This window comes from Ornithorhynchus anatinus, chromosome 7, assembly GCF_004115215.2.
Source record: "Ornithorhynchus anatinus isolate Pmale09 chromosome 7, mOrnAna1.pri.v4, whole genome shotgun sequence".
Lineage (NCBI taxonomy): Eukaryota > Metazoa > Chordata > Mammalia > Monotremata > Ornithorhynchidae > Ornithorhynchus > Ornithorhynchus anatinus.
Genome location: NC_041734.1, coordinates 38,568,204 through 38,588,871, shown reverse-complemented (window position 1 = coordinate 38,588,871; position 20,668 = coordinate 38,568,204). Strand labels below are relative to the sequence as shown.

Here is a 20,668-nt window from a genome sequence, read left to right as displayed (position 1 = left end):
GACTTCTGGTACTGAGTCCTTGGGGACAATAAGCTTGTTGCGGGCAAGAAATGTGTGTATTGTTATAGTGTGCTCTCCCAAGTGCTTAGTGCAGTTTTGCACACAGCAAACGCTCAGTAAATACGATTGATTGAATTAATGATTGACAGTGGCTAGCAGGGAGTGATCCCCTAATGCTCAAATGTCACCTCTGGTATCAAGAGTCAGTTTTGGGTCCCCAGCTCTAAGTTCTCAACCCATCCCCTAAGGAAATGAAGCAATATTTGGAGAAGCCGATTGACAGTGTGGTTGTTCTTCTTGGATTGATGTGCCATCTTATCTTTCAGACCACCAGAATTGGGTGGACCGCCACCAGGAAAGGCAGTGTTATCCATGAATGGCCTGAGTTACAGTGTGATCAGAGTGGACACAGAAGAAAAATTGTCAGTATTAACGGTGCAGGATGTTGGTCAGGTTATGCCTGGAGGTAGGAAGATTATATTTTAAATGATTTATTTCTTTTACCGAAAGTTGGATGAATTACAGAATCAGCAATGTCATGTTCTTTATGCAGTGGAATATATGCAAGGGTAGAGTCAGGCAATCTGAAATTATCGGTGTACGATAACTGAAGAAATCCCTCTGAGATATTCCTTTCCTCAGCTGGCCGTTATAACTTCTCCTGGTCTTCGGTCTCTCTAACTAGCTCATGCCTTAGAGCGCTGACAGGTCAGAGAAGATAATGAAATTTACAAGAGTTTAATTGTAAAATAAAAAAACAAACCACTTTATAAAACAAGGGGTTTTACCGTATCAAATCTCATCCCGCTCATTTGACGGGCTCACGATGGTCTCTTCTAAAATTTTCAGCACACGTTAGAAAATCAGGTTATTCGAATAAAGTTTGAAGAAGCCATAGCTAATTTTTCTCCAAAGGTACTGATATTCTTCATCTTATAAAAGGGGAATGGAAGTCTTCTACACAAAGGTCTTATGAGCTACAAATAATAGGTCTCATGAATAATGATAAATGGCAACCCTAAAAGCTTGCAGGAATTCTGAAAATATTTTCCCTGAGATGAAGATAACAATGGAATACTTTCTTTGACTGTGCAGTAAAAGTTCATTTGGGTCACACATCCCCAGTCTGTAATCCAAAGAACAAATACTTAACTCCTGTTTCCTCCCTACTGTTGCCCAAAGAACTCTGGGGTCTCTCTAAGGAAGACATGATTTAAGATACGTCATATCAACAAAGCCTCTATGAAGTAGAAGCAGCAAGAGATATGCATGGGTGCGAGGGAGGCGAATGGGAAAAATATACAGCTTCCTGTATGCCCAACAACCCTAGGTGAAAATAAAGAGAGAATCAGAGGAAAGTGGACTGGTAAAGGTACCAAAGAACTCAACCTGTAAAGCATTTCTTGGGAGCTATATTTCCACAGTCTAGACAGAGTGCATTAAGGCATTTTCAGGCTACGCTAACTTTATGAATGCTTTTCAGTTTCGAAAGGCTTGAACTTAAATTATTTGAATAAAAACGTAGTATCTCCCAACTCCTAAAAGCCACAAATTTGAGGTTATGGGTATTGAATCAGCAGTTTCCATATAGTGTGGATTATTTGCTGGCAAATTAGGTGAGTGGGAGGAAAAGGGGAGGAAGGATCTGATAAACCTCTTCCTTTTTCTGTCCTGACTTTCATGCATTCAGGCATGAGTACGGGCCACCAGCCAACTCTGGCCCACGGGTATTTAATCCAGATCAGTGGGCTGAATATGTGGCAGGAGACACCCGATTCACGCTCAGCTGTGACTTGTAGGAATAAACTCTTTCGTGCCCCAACCAAGAGCACTAAATCCATGGAAGGATGGATGGTTATCACACATGGACTTGGCACTACAGGACAGATAACAATAAAATTAACAATAATAATAGTATTTGTTAAGCACTTAGTATATTTCAAGCACTTTTCTAAGCACTGGGGTAAGTACAAGCTAATCAGGTTAGACACAGTCCCTGTCCCACGTGGGCTCTCAGTTTTTATCCCCATTTTACAGATGAGGTAGCCGAGGCCCAGAGAAATGAAATGACTTCCCCAGGGTCACACAGCAGACTAGCAGTGGAGTCGAGATTAAAATCCAGGTCCTTCTGACTCCCAAGCCTGGGACCTTTCCATTAGGTCATGCTGCTCTTCCAAACCATAGCTAGCCAGCCCATCCCCATCCCTTAGAGCTTAAATGGTGCCAGAGGGGAAGCCAAGGGGGTAGCTCGAACTCATGCCCCCTGCCAGTGTCCTCACTGGGTGTAGCTGGACCTGAGACGCCTCTTGCCCTGAATCCTGGGTCAGCCATCCAGATCTGATGCAGAGGCTTATGAGGCCCGACAGGCGCCACACTCCTTTCCAGCCCTGCTCTGCTACCGTTATCCATCAAGCAGCGGAAGCTCAGGGTCTGACCCAAGATGAACCATCTGAGCCAGAACCTTTGCCACCTGGCCGATGATAATGGCAGCAGGTGGGCAGTGCTGAGCCGGAAAGGGATGAAGAGGCTGCCTGTACTCGGTGGGCTGAAACGATCCCCAAGAGCGGCTCTAGGCAGCTCATCCTTATGGGGGTGAAAGAAGCTTCTAGCTCAGCTCCAGAATACAGCAAGGACAAGAGAAGCAGGGATGGAGGGGGGAGCCTACGGGACAGGAAAGCTGTGTTCATACAGCACCACTCTACTAGGTACGAGGCTTTCCTCGCTTCCCTTTCTCTCTGCCACCTCTACTCCCTTCCCCTTTCTCTTTCTCCTTCTCTTTGCCCTGTCTCTAGTGGTCCACCCTAAGTCCAGTCCCCTTGCACAAATGGAAAGTTCGTACTCCTAGCTACAGTCCCAGGAAGAGCAGCCCGTGGGGATTACTAACCAATTCTGGGCCTAAATCAGTAAGTGTTGCCACAGTGGGGCTTGGGGAAACAGGGAGGGAATATGAGTGAGTGAATGACCGCGCTTCTGCCATTAAATCACACCTACAACTCCACCCCTTCTGCTTCACTTTTGGCTGGTGGAAGGCTGACCAAATGAGGAAAGTAGCCTGTGGGCCAACATACTTGCCCACTACTATCCCGCTGGGTCCCTTGAACAATCATCTTTCTTTCAGCTACCAGGACGACTATATTAACTTACATTTTCAGGTGTCAGAAAGTGTTGGACACGTGCTGCTCCATACCCTGAATAATTGTTCTGCTATTGATACTTCATATGAGCCTCATCCTCTCTCATCAAACTTTTTTTCAGAGAAGCTAATGAGTGGCAAAATTAACTGCTGTAGGTCCTGTCAGACTGTGAATGACTTGAGAGCAGAGATTTTGTCTACCAGCTATAGTATAATAATAATAATAATAATAATGTTGGTATTTGTTAAGCGCTTATGTGCCGAGCACTGTTCTAAGCGCTGGGGTAGACATAGGGGAATCAGGTTGTCCCATGTGGGGCTCACAGTCTTAATCCCCATTTTACAGATGAGGGAACTGAGGCACAGAGAAGTTAAGTGACTTGCCCACAGTCACACAGCCGACAAGTGGCAGAGCTACTCTCCCTGGTGCTTAGTAAAGTGCTCTGCACCAAGGGAGAGTTGAATGAATATCATCGATGGATAGTTATAGTCAGTTGGCCATACATTTGAACATTACTATGTGCAGAGCATTGTACTAAGCACTTGGGAGAGTACAAAATTCCTCCTTATGTATCAGCCAGGCAAAAAGAGGATAGTTGAACCTTGCAGAGGCCCAGGCTGGGCCCATGAATGCGGTACCAGTCCTGACGTTAGAGAAAGAAGTCAGCCCTCTGTATGCCATCGCCCTCATGCGGTCTAGGACTTCCTGTGCCAGCCATATAGTTTGGACTTTGGCATGAGTTTTTAATAATCTTGATAATAATAATAATTATATGCAGTTTGGACACTGTACGTCTCCCCCACGGAGCTCACATTTTAAGCAAGAGAAGTAACAGGTTTAATCCCCATTTTACAGATGAGGAAACTGAAACACAGGGAGATTAAGTGACTTGCCCAAGGTCACACAGCAAGGCAGTGGCAGAAGTGCAAAAATCTGGTGTCCTGACTCCCAGGCCTGCGCTTTTCTACCAGACTGCTTTGGTTCCCATCCCTCGTTGGGTTGAACCCCACCACGTCTGGCTGGCTGCCTTTCTTCAAGATGGGTCTGAGCCCAACGAGAAGCAAAGGGCTAAAAATCCAAACTAGTTGTATTGTAATCATAGATCAATGGGGATCTTGTTTATCTCCTATTAGTTATTTCTACTTCAGGAACAAGTGGCTGAAAAGTAGAATAACTGTGTATTTTTAAATAGGTTCCTTGGGGCTTTAAGAGAAAACATTGCTCCAACAGTTGGAAATTTATAGTTTCATGTGGGAGAATCAAGGAGAGATTGTGCATATAGGAAGGGCTTGGAAGTGGAGAAGGGCCAGCTTATTGCTTGTTTATTAAATCTCTATTTCTCGGTTCAGCCACGGCAGAGAACGGATTGTTTATGTATACACTTGTTAAATTGGTTATTCATAAATTACCCCGCACTTTCCTTCTGTAGCTAATATATGTGTTGTGAAAGTGGAAGGTACACCATATCTCTGTAAAACTGATGAAGTTGGAGAAGTTTGTGTCAATTCAAATGCAACCGGCACAGCCTATTTTGGACTACTTGGGATCACAAAAAATGTCTTTGAGGTTGGTACCTTTTGATAAGCTTTAAATTTAAGTAACCATTTGATCTAAATAGTATCTCATCGTTTCTCTCTATTCTTTCAAATAGTAAGCAGACCTGTGAGTAGAGTCCAATTTTTTTCTTTTGCTCTCATGTCTGTTCCTTCACCCTTGTAATGAAAATTAGATATGTACAAAACACATTAACCTCTACTCAAGTAAGAATTAGCAGATTTCAAACCCAATTATAAAAAGTGTTTAAAATATTTAGTAGAGAAAACGATTACTTTCAGTGTCATAACCATATCAGAAAAATACTGAAATGATCTCTTTATTTTAGAATGTGTATAGGAAGTTACAGTATGAAAAAGAAATTCATTTAAGAATAACTTCCAATGACTAAAGACTACAACTTTTAAAAATGGATTTATCACAGTACTTCTTCCCTCTCCCTCATTCCTTCCCCGCAAGTACCGATATTTCTTGCGGTGGCCTCTGTTGCATGATCTATCCTAGCTTGAGTTATCCTGTTAACTTTGTAGCGATGTGTTAGGTTTTTCAGATGAACCTTCCTAACATCATCCTTAGTAGTTTTTGAGCCCTACTGTGAGCAATGCTCTACTAAGCACTTAGGAAAGTCCGGTCAACCAATCAATCAATGATCTTTATTGAGAACTTACTGGCTGGAGGGCACTGGGGTTTTTTTAAGCATTTTTTAAGGTTTTCTACTGCTCCAGCAGGTCAATCCAGAGTCCAGCAGACCAGACATTCCCAAATGTCAGTGCTGCTGCTGCTTTTCCCCCCTTTGGGCTGTAAATTCCTTAGGGTTAGGTATCATGCTTACCAACTCTGTGATATTGTACTCTCCCAAGGGCTTAGCACAGCGCTCTGCACACAGTAAGCACTCAGTAAGTACCACTGATTGATTGACGACTCTTCTTCAGCCTGTCCTATTCAAGTGGAGGAGGACAGAATCCCCTTAGGAATGGGTCTGGGACAGTAGATGAGAAGTTCAGTTTAGACATCCTAACTTTATTTAAATGTACCGGCGAAACATCCCGATAGAGATGTCCTGGAAATGTGACGTTGTGGAGCTTGTGAGAGGTAAATTTTTGGTAGGTCCCATAAATTATTTTTTGTTTAATCCACCGGCAAGACTAATGTATGTGAAGCAGTGGGCATTTTATTTCCATGTAAAACATACCCATTTGTCATATTGCTCTCCCTGGATTTGTTTTTTACCGAATAGCATTTGATGAAAGCGGTGTTTAGTTCTTACTAATCCAGAAAGTCGTCTGAATGACATTACCTTCTTTAATCTGTCAGACCATTCCCGTCACTGCAGGAGGAGTGCCTATTTCAGATCAACCTTTTACAAGAACAGGATTACTTGGTTTTATTGGGCCTGTAAGTATGACTAGATAATCTCATCGCTCATTTGGAAGCCAAGACTATAATTACAAAATTTTAATATGTAGTGTGTATTAGATTGGTGAAGTTTGACAAAATGATAAACAGGACCAGTTAAATAGCATCTCTGAAGAATTTTGTTGTTAATGAGGGTAGGAGAAACCACTATCGTCAGTTCTCTAAAATAATTTTTCTTGGTATTTTGCAGTCTGCTGAATTGTGGATCGTACAGGACCTATTTTAAGGAGTCAGTTAGAAAGATCAAATGCATCTCATAGTACAGGTGGTAGTTCCATTTATAAACCACGGGAATAACATGGTCCTAGAACCTCTCCTTCCCCCCGCCATGAACATCTAGATGCTCTACTTTACCAATTTTTTTTTCATTTTGAGATTAAAAAACAGGATTCATATGAATGAGGGGTTCCGGCATGTGCATCAAAATAGAATACACATGCCCATCCAAAATTGGTATGTCTAGAGACTGTTATCGGTAAATTTGAAGATTAGTTATATCCCCCTGTCTCGGGTCATCTTCGCTATTGAGGGGGGAAAAAGGGATAAGACCCAGTAGCATGGAGGCTTTGGGTAGTTCCCAGCTTCTCTCTGCCCACCCTCCTCTCCCATCTTTTCCTTTCACTTTTGTTTATAAGTAACCAGTAAGTGTGATGACTGTTCACTTCGCACATTTGTAATTAATATTTTTTGTGTGTGTCCAGGATAACTTGGTGTTTGTGGTGGGAAAACTGGATGGTCTGATGGTAGTTAGTATTCGCAGGCATAATGCAGATGATGTCGTAGCCACAGCTTTGGCCGTGGAACCGATGAAGTTTGTCTACCGAGGAAGGTGAATATTCCTTTTGGAGTTTTTACTGTTGCTCTGTTTTCTGATTCAGTCACTTTATAAGTTTTCTTTCGAGGCATTCACAGTTTCAAAATAGGGTATGTGTTTAAATGATACCATTATGTGATTTTCTTTTCAAGTGCAGTGTTCCATAGTAGTAAAAAAGTAAAATAAATCTCTACAACTAGTATTACTTAGGTTTAATTATTTTCACAGTTAACTACATTTAAACACTTGTTTAAGTTGTCAGCACGTTTACAGAGCTTGAGGGTTTTAAGATTTGACAAATATAGGTTCTATGAATGAATTACCAAAGGAGAGAAAATTAGGTTTAACACGTAGATAGTCTAAAGTTAGAGACAAACAGCTAGAGTTTTCAAATCCAACATTTTTTTTTAAATGAAATTTTAGACCATTCATTTAACATTGCAAGCCCAAGCTCTTTAAAGTTGTGTTCCCTGCTGAAGGTTTATTTAACAATGAATGGAATGAAGAATAAAACATCTTGATCAACAGTAATTTATCATTTTAAGGCGGACAAAAGCTGTACAAATAAAATGATGGCTTTACAGAGTTATGTGAATGACAGCCCTTGAATCCCAATCTGAAACCCTCTTTAAGTGTCTGTCTAATAAAATGAGGACAAGTAGTGTGAGAAGCAGCTTGGCCTAGTAGGTGGAGCACGGGCCTGGAAGTGAGAAGGACCTGGGTTCTAATTCTGATTCTGCCACTTTTCTGCTGTGTGACCTTGGGCAAGGTCACCTAACTTCTCTATGCCTCAGTCACTTCATTTATAAAATGGGGATTAAGACTGTGAGCACCATGTGGGACATGGACTACATCCAACCTGATTAGCTTGTACTTATTACCACAAAACACTTTTCAACTCTGCCCATCCAACCTTTACTACGGTGCATTTTAGATACCATTATGGTCAGCAGTTAAACTCAAAATATTACATAGAATGTTTACCATATCACTAAAACCTCTTTGGTGGGAAGAATAAACTTCAGAGACCTGGGTTCTGAATTTTCAGTTTTCCTCATATGTGGGAGGGTCATTTTCCAAACATTTGGAAGGTCAGGACTGGAGATGTGGTTTGACACCTCTTTCTATTTAAGTTGAACGGGGCACTTAATTAGAGAAGCAATGTGGCTCAGTGGAAAGAGCCTGGGCTTGGGAGTCAGAGGACATGGGTTCAAATCCTGGCTCAGCCACTTGTCAGCTGTGTGACTTTGGGTAAGTCACTTAACTTCTCTGGGCTTCAGTTACCTCATCTGTAAAACAGGGATTAAGACTGTGAGCCCCATGTGGGACAGCCTGATCACCTTGTATCCTCCCCAGTGGTTAGAACAGTTCTTTGCACATAGTAAGCACTTAACAAATGCCATCATCTCTAAAATGAGGTTTTATGATTATGCCTAACACTGAAGTGGCCCATTTTTTGGTAGACAAGAGAATATTGGGCCTTTAAACGGATCCATCTCTGATCATCTATAGTAAATGTGCTAATGTTCTTTTTGTTTCATTATTGTCATTCTTTGGTCTTTTGTTTTAGAATAGCAGTGTTTTCCGTGACAGTTTTGCATGATGATCGAATAGTACTTGTTGCAGAACAACGTCCAGATGCCTCAGAAGAAGATAGTTTTCAGTGGATGAGCCGAGTATTACAGGTATTAACTTGGCACCTTTTTCCAAACAAGCCTTTGAGAGAGTCTCAAGGTGAAAATGCAAGTTATGCAAAGCGGAGGCCCCACCCTTGATCGTATGGCTCCTAGGGGCAGGTCTTTCTGCAAATAACACTGATCTCGGTCTGCCAAAGATTTTGTCAAATCTCATTTATTGGACACTTTACATGATAGAAAATATTTCTTACAAACCAGAATCATGGAAAAATTAAGGATTTTCAGAACTCCTTATTGAAGCTAGTCTTGGTGTAGATGATTTTTAAAAAACTACTTTTCCCATAAATATTCGCCAGGAAACAATGTTTACACTTTTTTTGCTTTACCATTGGTGAAGGATTTTTTTTCTTCCCAAAGGAAAGCACTGAAACTGCTCCTTTGTTACGGGGGGGTAGGGAAGAAGATTTTGTAGTTGCTCAACTGCAAGAAAACAAATGCTTAGACCAGAAAAGATAAAGTGTCTTGGTGGTAGGGGTGGTGGATAGTGGTTTGTATTGTTTTTTTGAAGTTGCTGGTCCCTTTAATCCCCCCGCTTTAGCCCCTAACTCCAGGCGTTGTGGGGGCTAACATTACTTCAGAATAATACCCCTTTCTTCTGTATCTCTCGACCACTCACAACTACACTTGAACCTAGAAGTCAAAAGTTCCATGACTTCTTTCATCCTCATCATTATTATTATTGTATAGTGACTCCATTTTCAGTTGAGGGTAATTTCAGATATATAGTTCTGTTTCTGGGTGATTTGTAGATGTCAGTAAAATCTAGAGTGGAACAGGTTTTGGGGGGAAACTTTACCAATTATAGAGCATCCCTAACTCTCTGTGTACCAATTTCTAAACATCAGTATAAAGAAAATTACAGTGGATTGGGAGTGGATTGACAGGAAGGGAAAATTAACACCTGGAAATCAGGAGAATGCTAAGGGAAAATGTCATTCCTCCTTTTTTGCATTTGTATCACTAGGGTTCTTCTGTAACCAGAATATAGGTTCTTTGGATAAAGAATGTTTTTCCCGGCACATTATGAAATCAAACAATATTACAACACAATTATTTATTATTTAAAATTAGAACAGCTGCAGGATGCCATTTTCATAGTTAGTACATGTACCCGCCCATGTTAAGTTGTTCCCTTGAGGACCTATTACACTGATAGTTATTAACTTACAAATAACATAGAAACAAGACTCCCAAGTAATAACTCTGCTAAATTTACTCCCTAAGTCTGCTATGTACATCTGAAGATCAAACTGAAATCACTGGATGTAGAATTTTAATCTGGGGCCCTGGTGATGATAAAAATAGGATTCCAAACGGAGGTGTACGTATGTATTTGCAGACTCTGGCTCATGTTGCATGTTCTTTCTTTCCAGGCCATTGACAGCATCCATCAAGTGGGAGTGTATTGTCTTGCCTTGGTTCCTGCCAACACTTTGCCAAAGGCTCCATTAGGGGGAATTCACATTTCCGAAACTAAACAGCGCTTTCTAGAGGGAGCCTTGCACCCCTGCAATGTTTTAATGTGCCCTCATACCTGCGTTACCAATCTTCCCAAACCTCGTCAGAAACAACCAGGTTAGTAGTACGGGTTATGTAGTTCTGGAAGGGGACCCCAAGAGATCATCGAGTCCACATAAGTTATTCATTCATTGAGTCATTTGTATTTATAATAATAATAATGTTGGTATTTGTTAAGTGCTTACTATGTGCCGAGCATTGTTCTAAGCACTGGGGGAGATACAGGGTAATCAGGTTGTCCCACGTGAGGCTCACAGTTAATCCCCATTTTACAGATGAGGTAACTGAGGCCCCGAGAAGTGAAGTGACTTGCCCACAGTCACACAGCCGACAAGTGGCAGATCTGGGATTCGAACTCGTGACCTCTGACTCCCAAGCCCGTGCTCTTTCCACTGAGCCACGATTTATTGAGCGCGTACTGTGTGCAGAGCACTGTACTAAGCTCTTGGAAAGTACAATACAGCAATAAAGAGAGTCAATCCCTGCCCACAGCGGGCTTACAGTCGGGGGCGGGGTGGGGAGAGAGGAGACAAACATCTAAACAAGCAAACAGGCATCAATATAAATAAGTAGAATTATATATATATACATATATACATAAGTGCTGTGGGGAGGGCCCAGGGGTGGAGAACAAAGGGAGTAACTTGAGTTGACGCAGAGCTCCAAGACATCCGGGACAAACACTGCCTGTTCTTTATAGAATATCCTCCGGGGGGAAGCCCTCGTCTCACTTGGCAGCCTGCCTCCAGTTTTTTTTATCCTTACATGCGGAAAAGCCCTTCACAGTCTTGGAGGCAGTTGTCACCTCTTAGCTTCCTCTTTTTCAAGCTTAGTAACCCTGAGACCTTTAGCTTTTCCTCATAGGAGCTGTTTCTGCCATCCTTCTCTGCCACCCCATTTTTTTTGTCCCATGTGGCTGTCGAGTGCAAGGCCCTGCACTGAGCCATGGTGGGAGTACAACAGAGAAGCAAGGCACTTATTCTGGTCCCACAAGAAGCTTATAGTCAGAGGGGAGGCCCAGGGAATGATGGTACAGTTTCTTTCCTAAAAGAATTAGAGATAATAATAATAATAATAATGTTGGTATTTGTTAAGCTCTTACTATGTGCCAAGCACTGTTCTAAGCGCTGAGGTAGATACAGGGTAATCAGGTTGTCCCACGTGAGGCTCACAATTAATGCCCATTTTACAGATGAGGTAACAGGCACAGAGAAGTGAAGTGACTTGCCCACAGTCACACAGCTGACAAGTGGCAGAGCCAGGATTCGAACTCATGACCTCTGACTCCCAAGCCCGGGCTCTTTCCACTGAGCCACGCTGCTTCTCTTGTAGCGTGGCTTTCAGTAGGACCCAAGTATTTCTACTTGGGTCCTACTGAAAAATACATGCCAAATTTGGGGACCCCTGCCCCATTGCCCCCATTCTTAATGTGTCACCTAGTTTGTCAACATCACATTGTTTCCCTCTCTCCACCCAGCCTCAGCCCTCAGCTGGGCAACCTCTTTGTTTTGAGTGTTCTATTACTCTTGTAAAAAACACATCTGGTTCCTGATGCAAAATGAAAAAGGCCGGTCCCAGTTTAGTTGGGTTGGTTGAACTAAATGCAGTTCCACCCCTTGAGTCACTTCTTCCAGTAAGTCCCAAGATGCTGTACCGTTCCTGCCTTCAGTTAATATTAGTGGTGTATGTTAAGCACTTACCGTGTGCCAAGAAGTCTACGAACTTGTGGGATAGATACAAGATCATCAGGTCCCACATGGGGCTCACATTCTTTGTAGGAGGGAAAACAGATTTTGCAGATGAGTGAACTGAGGCCCAGAGACGTTAAGTGGCTTTGCCCAAGGTCACGTAGCAGGTGCGTGGCATAGCCGGGATTAGAACCCAGGTCCTCTGATTCCCAGTCCCATGCTCTTTTCATTAGGCCATGCTGTTTGCCACCGATGCTCCCTTTGAGGTGTCCGGGAATTCCATTTTTCATGGAATGTTCTAAAAGCCCCAGCTCTCTGCCTGCAACTTCACCCCACTATCTCTGAGAATGCTAGTCAGGCACCTTCTGTAAGTAACCAGATTTAATAAGCATGTCCTCTGTGCAAAACACTATACTAAGTCACTTAACTTCTCTGTGCCTCAGTTACCTCAGCTGTAAAATGGGAATTAATACTGTGAGCCCTGTATGGGACAGGGACCGTACCTACTCCAGCTTTTACTAAAGTGCCTGCCACATAGTAAGCGCTTAACAGATATCATTTAAAAAAAAATGCTGGGAAAGAATACCCAGGTGGGAATTAGACCCATCTCTGGCCCTCAAGCGGCTCATGGTCTAAGAATATAAGGCGAGTGGGAGACTGAGGAGTGATACATCACCTTGATTCTATTTATTTGCTATTGTTTTAATGAGATGTTCTTCCCTTTGATTCTATTTATTGCCATTGTTCTTGTCTGTCTGTCTCCCCGATTAGACTGAAAGCCCATCAAAGGGCAGGGACTGTATCTGTAACCGATTTGTACATTCCAAGCGCTTAGTCCAGTGCTCTGCACATAGTTACCGCTCAATAAATACTATTGAATGAATGAATGAAACGATAAAACACCAAAACAGCATAAAACACAAAGATAAAAACACAGTCACAAAACACAGTAGAGTGCTGTGGCTGGACTAAAGAATTTCAGACTTGTCGTGGCTCTTGAGTCCAAGATACACCAGTAGCCACAGCCTCTGCTCCAGCAGCCACCAGTGTTCCTGAGGTTTTGTGGAGGCCTCTTGCCGTGGCGGCTTTTCTGGTTCCCATCGGGGGCGGGCAGGGGAAGGCAGGACAGGATTGAGTCTCCTCTGTGGCCAGGAGACAGCTGGTGCTTGTTCCCAGGTAGGCAGGGTGGCTGGATCTCTGGTGGGGAGGGACGTCACGCGTGTGGGACGGCAGCAGCGGCAACAGCTGTTCTCCCCACAGCCCGGCACGCACAAATCACTTCAAGAGCGGGGACTCTTCTGTAGCGGGTGGGAAGGTAGCATGCGCGATGGTTGCCATCCTCCACTAGCCAGTTTTTTGCAGGGCTCTGTTCCCTAAAATAGCTGCAAGGTCTTTCTGGACACGAGTGTGAACTAGAGAGGGTCTGGTTGCATAATCAAAACGTCAATCTCTTAGCCATAATCTACTGCAGTGTGGTGGAAGCTACTGTTCCAGGTCCAGTCTAGTGTCTCCACAAGCACAAGTGGTGTATTTTGATTTGGTTTTGCTTTGTAAGAACCTTCCTGACGTTACAACACCTAACTCTAGACCAAGTCTCATCTTCTGCTTTTATCCATTTAATGTATGGCTCGGCTGCCTAAATTAGTATTGTTCACAAAATAAACCACCACCTGCTCTCCACCTCCCTCGCACATACCTGAAAAGTGAGTTGGTGGTGTCTTGGGAGAGTTGCCAATGGCTAAAACCCCAAACTCCTGAAGTTGTGGGGTGTAGTTTCTTCTGACTGTGGTGGCCTGTTTTGGGAGGTGATAATTAGCCCCTTGCAAGTCCATAAATGACCTAACTTCCTAACCGCTCTCTCAACATCACTATGGCATGTATCGATCAATTGATTGATTTGTTTGTTTTCCTAACGGTATTTGTTAAATGCTCACAACGTGCCAAGCACTATACTGAGCGCTAGGGTAGTCGATACAAGGTAATCTGGTTGGACGCAAGCCCTTGTCCCACATGGGCTCATGGTCTTAATTCCCATTTTACAGATGAGGGAATTGAAGCCCAGAGAAGTGAAGGGATCTGCCCAAGGTCATATAGTAGACAAGTGGCAGAGACAGGATTAGAACCCAGTTCCTCTGAGTCCCAACCCCGGGCTTTTCCCCCTTGGCTGTGCTTTTTCTGTGGGATGGTAGCTGCTGTACAGGGTGGGTCCCACTCTTCCACTCATCATGATTCCAGCCACTCTCCCACCTCACCTCCCACCAGCTACCATGGTGTGAATATTTTTTTAGGCACCGGTGGTCATTGCCTGCTTATTTCCAACTGTTAAACCATAGCAAGGAAAAGAAGACCTTTCCTTCAGGCTTCTGTTCTTCCGACTTATATTTTGTTTTCCTTTCTTGGCTAGCTAAGATTTGTTTACTCATATAGTAAGTGGAAAACTACATATATCCTTATTTCAATAAGCAGCTGGAATGGTTAATCACTATGAAATACCTTCAAAATGCAAAGTAAGCAAGTGACATTTTCACACCTTAGTTGTAAAGAATCATCTTCTCATTCGGTCTTTGATTTTTTTTAATCTTAGACGTTGGTCCAGCTTCAATGATTGTGGGTAACCTCGTTGCCGGAAAGAGAATTGCACAAGCCTCAGGGAGAGATGTAAGTCAGTTGGAGGATAATGACCAAGCCCGAAAGGTAAGTTTTTAAAATTGATTTGCTATTTGGTGAAGGCTTTTTGATGTAATTGATGTGACGGTCATCCTTCAAAATTGTTTCACATTTTTTCCCCACTCCCTTCTCTCTACCGTTGTCAGTTCTTGTACCTAGCGGATGTGTTACAATGGCGAGCCCAAACCACTCCAGATCACCCTCTGTTCCTACTGTTGAATTCCAAGGTGAGAGAGGTGTTTGGTCTGAATTTGAAATACAGTAAGTGAATACAATTATTTACCTAGAGTTTTGAGAAGAGAAATATGCTGGGTTTTTTTGTTTTGTTTTGTTTTACTTCCTTCAACTTTTCACGCCTAAAATTCCTGAAATGTTAAATCCAGATCCTCCTGGTACATCCCTCTCATTTCAGATTAATGTAACAAATAAAACCACTTTAATTGGTAGAGAGCAAATAGTCTCATCAGTGTTATTTACTGAGCACTTACTATGTGCAGAGCACTGTAATAAGTGCTTGCTGAGTTGGTGAGCCAGATTGCTGGAAAAATCAATCAATCACAGGTAGTTAATACTGTTCTCTCATGTACTGCTTATAATTAAAATTGCTTTCTTTAATCTGAACCTAATTCTTTCACTTCAGGTTAGAAAGATTTGGGGTTCCCCATTGCCTAGTCTGTTCTAAATAGTACTAGACTGCTGCCTTAGATTTAACCAAATTGTACGTTCTCTCTTATTTAGCCACTAAAGCACTATTGTTTCTAGCGAGATAAGTATTTTTGAAATGAGACCTTAAACATCAGCCATTAAGGTAGACTTTAAGGAGGAGTGGCGCTGCTTTAACAATCTAGATGCGAGGAAAGTAAAAATTTTGTACTTCTTCCTGCAGAAACCATGATGCCAGGTGGCCCAAAATAACATAAACTCCTAACAGAATAGCATTTCCCAAGGGAAGAGCCTTCCTTTAAACAATGCTCTTGTTTTACAGAGAGAATAGCATTAAAAAGAACCTTTCCATTTTTCTGATTTAGGGAAGCATTGTTCCACGTACATTTTCCAATACAAAGTTGAAAATGGGCCCTGAAATTTCAGATTGACAAAAAGCCAGCTTTGCCACTCTCATTTGGAAGTCACTCGAAATGCCTTTCTACCAGCTTTCTTAGTTCACTGGTTCACTTACAGAAAAGTAGACATAAATGTTGCCTGTGAAAAGTGAGCTATCAAAATATACATTAATGAAGATAAATCGTTTTAGAGAAGGGAGTTCTTAAATTAGAACTGTAATTTAGCATTGCATGATAGTTGAAAGGAAAACGGATGAAGAAAATAGAAATGAACAGTGAATAGGTGACTTGAAATGAAATTAAATGCCTACAAAGAGAAATTGCTGACAGTTTTATGTCCTGAAAGGCATGTGAAGATAAGAAAAAAGATCAATCAGTGATATTGAGCACTTTCTATGTGCAGCATATTATACTAAGTGTTTGAGAGAGTACAGTCGAATAAATAGACGCCCTGGGGTCACTGGAAAAAATTAAACATTCGCTAATGAAAGCAAATTAGGAGATCTAAGTATAATGTAATATACTTTGTCTCACCTTTCTATTTGCATTTAAATTGGGGATATGAGTGGTTGTCACCTATTGATGAAATAACCAGCAGCATTTGTGCAAACCTAAAACAATAACAGTTTGAGACAGGATTAGATGAATTAAGGATTCAATTAAATTAATAAATTCTAAACCTGCTCAGGAAAAAGCTAGAAATGTTAGCCACGCCCATTTCCATCCATAAAAATGAAAAAAGCGTGAATGTGTCAAGGAGGGCAGCTCTTACTTTGCCTCCAAGCAGCCTTCAAAGCCACTGTTGAAGATATTTCTAGACTTGATGGAACATTGGTTTGACCTAGTTTAGTATTTCTCATATTCTTACACCTTAAATTTTGCTGATTTCCAATATATGCCATATAGCGGGGGAATCTCCCATTATACATTTCTCATGAGGTGCTACTAGAAAAATTATCTCTTTTTTTGGAGAAGTATTTTGAAGAATTTGATTATCATCACCAGATAGACTAGGAAAATCAATCAGTGGTATTAGTGGAGAATTTACCGTGTTCAGAGGTCTGTACTAAGTGTTTGGGAAAGTACAGTACAACAGATTTAGTAGATGTGATCCCTCCCCACAGAGATTTAGCGGAGTATACGGGGAGGCAGACATTAAAATAAATTCCAGATTGAGGAAATTAGTAAAGTCACTCCTTTTGGGTGTCCAGAACCACCAGAAGTGCAGTTTGGTTAAATATTGGCAGCTAGCTTACTCAGCTAGCTTAACTGGCCCTAAAATAACTAGGTTCAATGACTGATTTGTGTATCTGACCCATGATTGAAAAGCTAAATGAAATTATCACCCATTTTGTCAGTGCCACTGAAAACAAGAAATAACATTTATAAAATCCCTCCACTCACTTATTCCCTTTTAGTCTCTGAAAGAGTGTACACCACTTAGCAATATAAATATAGTAATATAAAATTACCGGATGGCTACCGGAGGCGAGAACAAAAAGGGGATTGACTTGTGAACCAATAGCTATTGTCTACCCAGTTGAATTGTGTGGTGATTAGTCATTGCTCAGAGCAGTAATTGTTTAATTACAAATGGCTAAAGAATGAATAAAATTGATAACTTTGATCACTTTCACACGGAACTGATTGATTATCATGCTATAGTTTGGAGGGTTAAATGCCGAGAGGAGAAAAATTCTTAGTCTGAAAAGTCACTCAGTAACCCAGATACAGAATTTCAGAAACCGAGTTTCGGGTACAAGAAAAACAGACAAGTCACCAAAATCTTTTTCCCAGCTTTTCCCTACAGATCTTGAGTTACTTGAGGTGTCATTATAAAGAGATTAAAATTTTAGAATTCTAAAACAGTCTATCCACTGGATATTTTTTAGTATACCAGTGGTTTTGATGAATTTTAGAATTCTCAGCTAGATGTTCAGGACATACATTTCAAAGCATGTTAATGTGTAGCCACACCTGCAGCAGATTTAAATATGAAAAGAGGAAAAACTCTTAAAATTATTCTCTGTGAACTTTTATAAGGTTTGGAAGCCAGTACTTGGGGATTTCTTGTCCTGTGAAATAAAACTGTTGGAATTTAAACTCTGCTATAGCTCTAAAAATCATATGATTTTATTAAGCACCCAGAAATATCTTGTAAACATATAGGTAAAATTGTACAAAATTTTAGTGCCAAATTTTGTTAGACTTTCCTACAAGATTTATTCTAATTCTGAACCGTCTTATCATGAAAAGATTTCTCAGAATGGTTGAGACCAGTATATTATCTAAGCATAAATATGCTCACTAGAAGTTCCTCGGTGACAACACTAAAGTGCCGGAGTAGATACAGGACAATCGGGTTGATCACAGTCCCTGTCCCTCATGGGGCTCACAGTCTAAGGGGGAGAGAGGGTAGGTACTTAATCCCTACGTGGCAGATGAGAAAACGGAGGCACAGAGAAGATAAGTGACTGGCCCAAGGTCAGTGACAGGCAAGTGGCAGATCTGGGATTAGAAGCCAAATCCTCTGATACTCGGGCCTGTGACCTGTCCACCAAGCCTTGGTTTTCTTTTCATTGCCAGAATTCATCTGGTCAATTCCAGAGCCAGCGTTTGAAATGTTTTCCTTTGCCTAAAAAAAGTAACAAGCAAGAGAAACCATGTTTTGCTATCATATAAAACAATGCACTTGGAATATTATAGGCAGTTTTGACCACCGAATCTTAGGAAGGACATCATAGAGCTAGAGCAGATAAAGACAAAGACAACCTAAATGATGAAGCAGGTAGAGAAGCTCCTATGAGGTCAGACTGAAAAGATGAGGACTTCTCAGTGCAGAGAGCTAAAGATTGAAGGTTCACGTTTGAAATTTACCCAATCACAGATCTACACATGGTAAACGTGAAATTCAAATCCTGAAACCAGAGAATCGCATGAAGCTTGAAAATTTTAAACTTCCAAAAAAAAAAAAAGAGATTTTTTTTTTTCCCCTCAGTAGGCCGTAACCCTATAAAATCCATGGGACTAGTCATCCAGAATGGATGACTGGGGGAGGTAAAGTTTGGAGTTTGAAGCAGAAATCCAGGCTCCTCAGTGGTGCCTCTCTGACCTTTAGGTTAGATCTCGAGAGAGGCAACCGTCATACCAAGGGACCCTCCAAGCATCCTGTTGCCGCTCTTGGAGCGCAAATGCTGAGCTAATTGGATCTAAAACATACTGTTTGACCCACTGATTGCTTTTCTTATACAGTTCATTTGTTTCTCGGTTGTTTGTTTGAATGGTAACCTGATGGTACCACATTCATTATTGGGGAGTAGCACTTGATGTACTCAGTGCGCTGATCAATATATTCATCGAGCTCTTTGGTTATTCTACAGGGCACAGTCGCCAGTACTGCAACATGTGTTCAACTGCACAAGAAAGCCGAGAGAGTGGCAATTGCACTGATGGAGAAGGGACGACTCAGTGTCGGAGACCATGTCGCTTTGGTTTATCCTCCAGGTGGTAACTCGAGCTCATCGCTGAAAGTAATGTCTAATGGCTTGAAGTAGGAATCGACAGCCACGAGTTGAATCCGGCCCATTTCTCCTGTGGCACACGCGTCTTAGGCTTGGGGTGGAGGTGGAGCCCTAGTTGTCGGGCAGCCTCTCCCGAAAATTCTAGCTGAACTTTTTCAATACCATTTCCGTTGTCATTTCAATACCATTTCCGGCCTCTAGACCCACAGAATGAAACACAGTGGAATCGTGTTTTCATCTCTTCAATGCACAAGTTAAAAATGCAGTTCCGTAGCCTCTTTAGTTGCTGAGTCTGATGTTTTCATGCTTCAGCTCTGCTGGTTGGTCTGATGGATTTGCTTGTTTTGATTAACCTTCATCTATAAGCTGCCTGGTTCTATGGGAAATGCTGCATAATGAATGCCTCAGATCCCTAGCCTCCTTGAGGAATGTCTTTCCCGTCAGAGAATCCACCTTCCCGAGCTCATGAATTGATTGTAGGGGTCAGAGGTGAAGAATCAATCAGTCAATCAATGCAGAGTATTGGTTTAAGGACTTAGGAGAGTACAGTACAACAGAAGGGCTCAGTCGGCTCTTTGGGGAGGATCTTTATATATCATAAATGATTTGTTAAGTTGTATATCTCCCCCACAGACTGTAAGCTCCTCGTGGGCAGGGAACATGCCTGCCAACTCTGCGGTATTGTACTCACCCAAGCGCTTAGTAAGTGCCATTGATGATGACGAAGGATGTGAATCAGTCTATCAACAGTTTTTTTTTGAGTGTTTATTGTGTGCAGAGCATTGAACTAAGCACGTGGGGGAGTATAATACAACAGAGTGGGTAGAAATGTTCCGTGCCCACAAGGAGCTTACAATCTAGAGGGGGAGCCCAGATCCTAATAAATTACAGGTATGCAAATAAGGATTCGTGAAGAAATTGTATTCACTTTTGTGGATATGCTTCTAAAAACAAAAGCGACACCTATATTGTCTGAGAAAATCAGTGCTGACACTAGCACTGGATTGAATAATCTACCTTGGAAGTAAAACTTCTTTAAAGCGTTACAAAAGAGTTTCACATTGAAGCTGTATGTTCAATAATACTTGTAGCTAAACATGTAAATCATCTATTTGTCATTGAGCTCTAGAATATGTTTGGCCTGATGGTTTTGGCTTCATTTTTCCTGTCCTTTTTTGGGCACATGCATTCTGAAAGAAATTAATTATTGGTCACTCTCAGAGAGAGATTAGATTGAGATGGGTCAGTGGTTTCATGCAAGCACTGATATCGCTGGAATTGGGGGCTTTATTTAGCTCCTTTAGTATGATGAAGCAAGCATATAATTATTTGGCGATATCATAACCATTCTCTATGTTTTGTCTCTCACAGGAGTCGACCTGATAGCAACTTTCTACGGCTGCCTCTATGCGGGCTGTGTCCCCATCACAGTTCGACCGCCTCATCCTCAGAATCTTGCTACCACTCTTCCCACTGTCAAAATGATTGTTGAGGTATGCAGGATTTTTATTTTGTGATCTCAGCAAATGTAAATGAAGGTTTTGAACCTGCATTGCTGAACCGGAATCTATTAGCACTTCAAGTGCAGAAAGTGCATA

The 20,668-nt window shown here is 41.7% G+C and overlaps 1 protein-coding gene across 3 annotated transcripts in view; it reads left to right on the top strand.

Moving 5' to 3' along the window:
- The window catches only part of DIP2A (disco interacting protein 2 homolog A), a 154,161-nt gene that overhangs the window by 115,449 nt on the left and 18,044 nt on the right, over positions 1-20,668 (top strand). For all 3 annotated transcript variants that reach the window (XM_039912499.1, XM_029069562.1, XM_029069561.1), the window contains 10 exons: positions 327-466; positions 4,564-4,700; positions 6,003-6,083; positions 6,806-6,933; positions 8,489-8,603; positions 9,989-10,190; positions 14,406-14,515; positions 14,635-14,715; positions 18,930-19,053; positions 20,442-20,563. In XM_039912499.1, the coding sequence (XP_039768433.1) occupies positions 327-466; positions 4,564-4,700; positions 6,003-6,083; positions 6,806-6,933; positions 8,489-8,603; positions 9,989-10,190; positions 14,406-14,515; positions 14,635-14,715; positions 18,930-19,053; positions 20,442-20,563 (1,240 nt within the window). The remainder of the gene's footprint in view (positions 1-326; positions 467-4,563; positions 4,701-6,002; positions 6,084-6,805; positions 6,934-8,488; positions 8,604-9,988; positions 10,191-14,405; positions 14,516-14,634; positions 14,716-18,929; positions 19,054-20,441; positions 20,564-20,668) is intronic.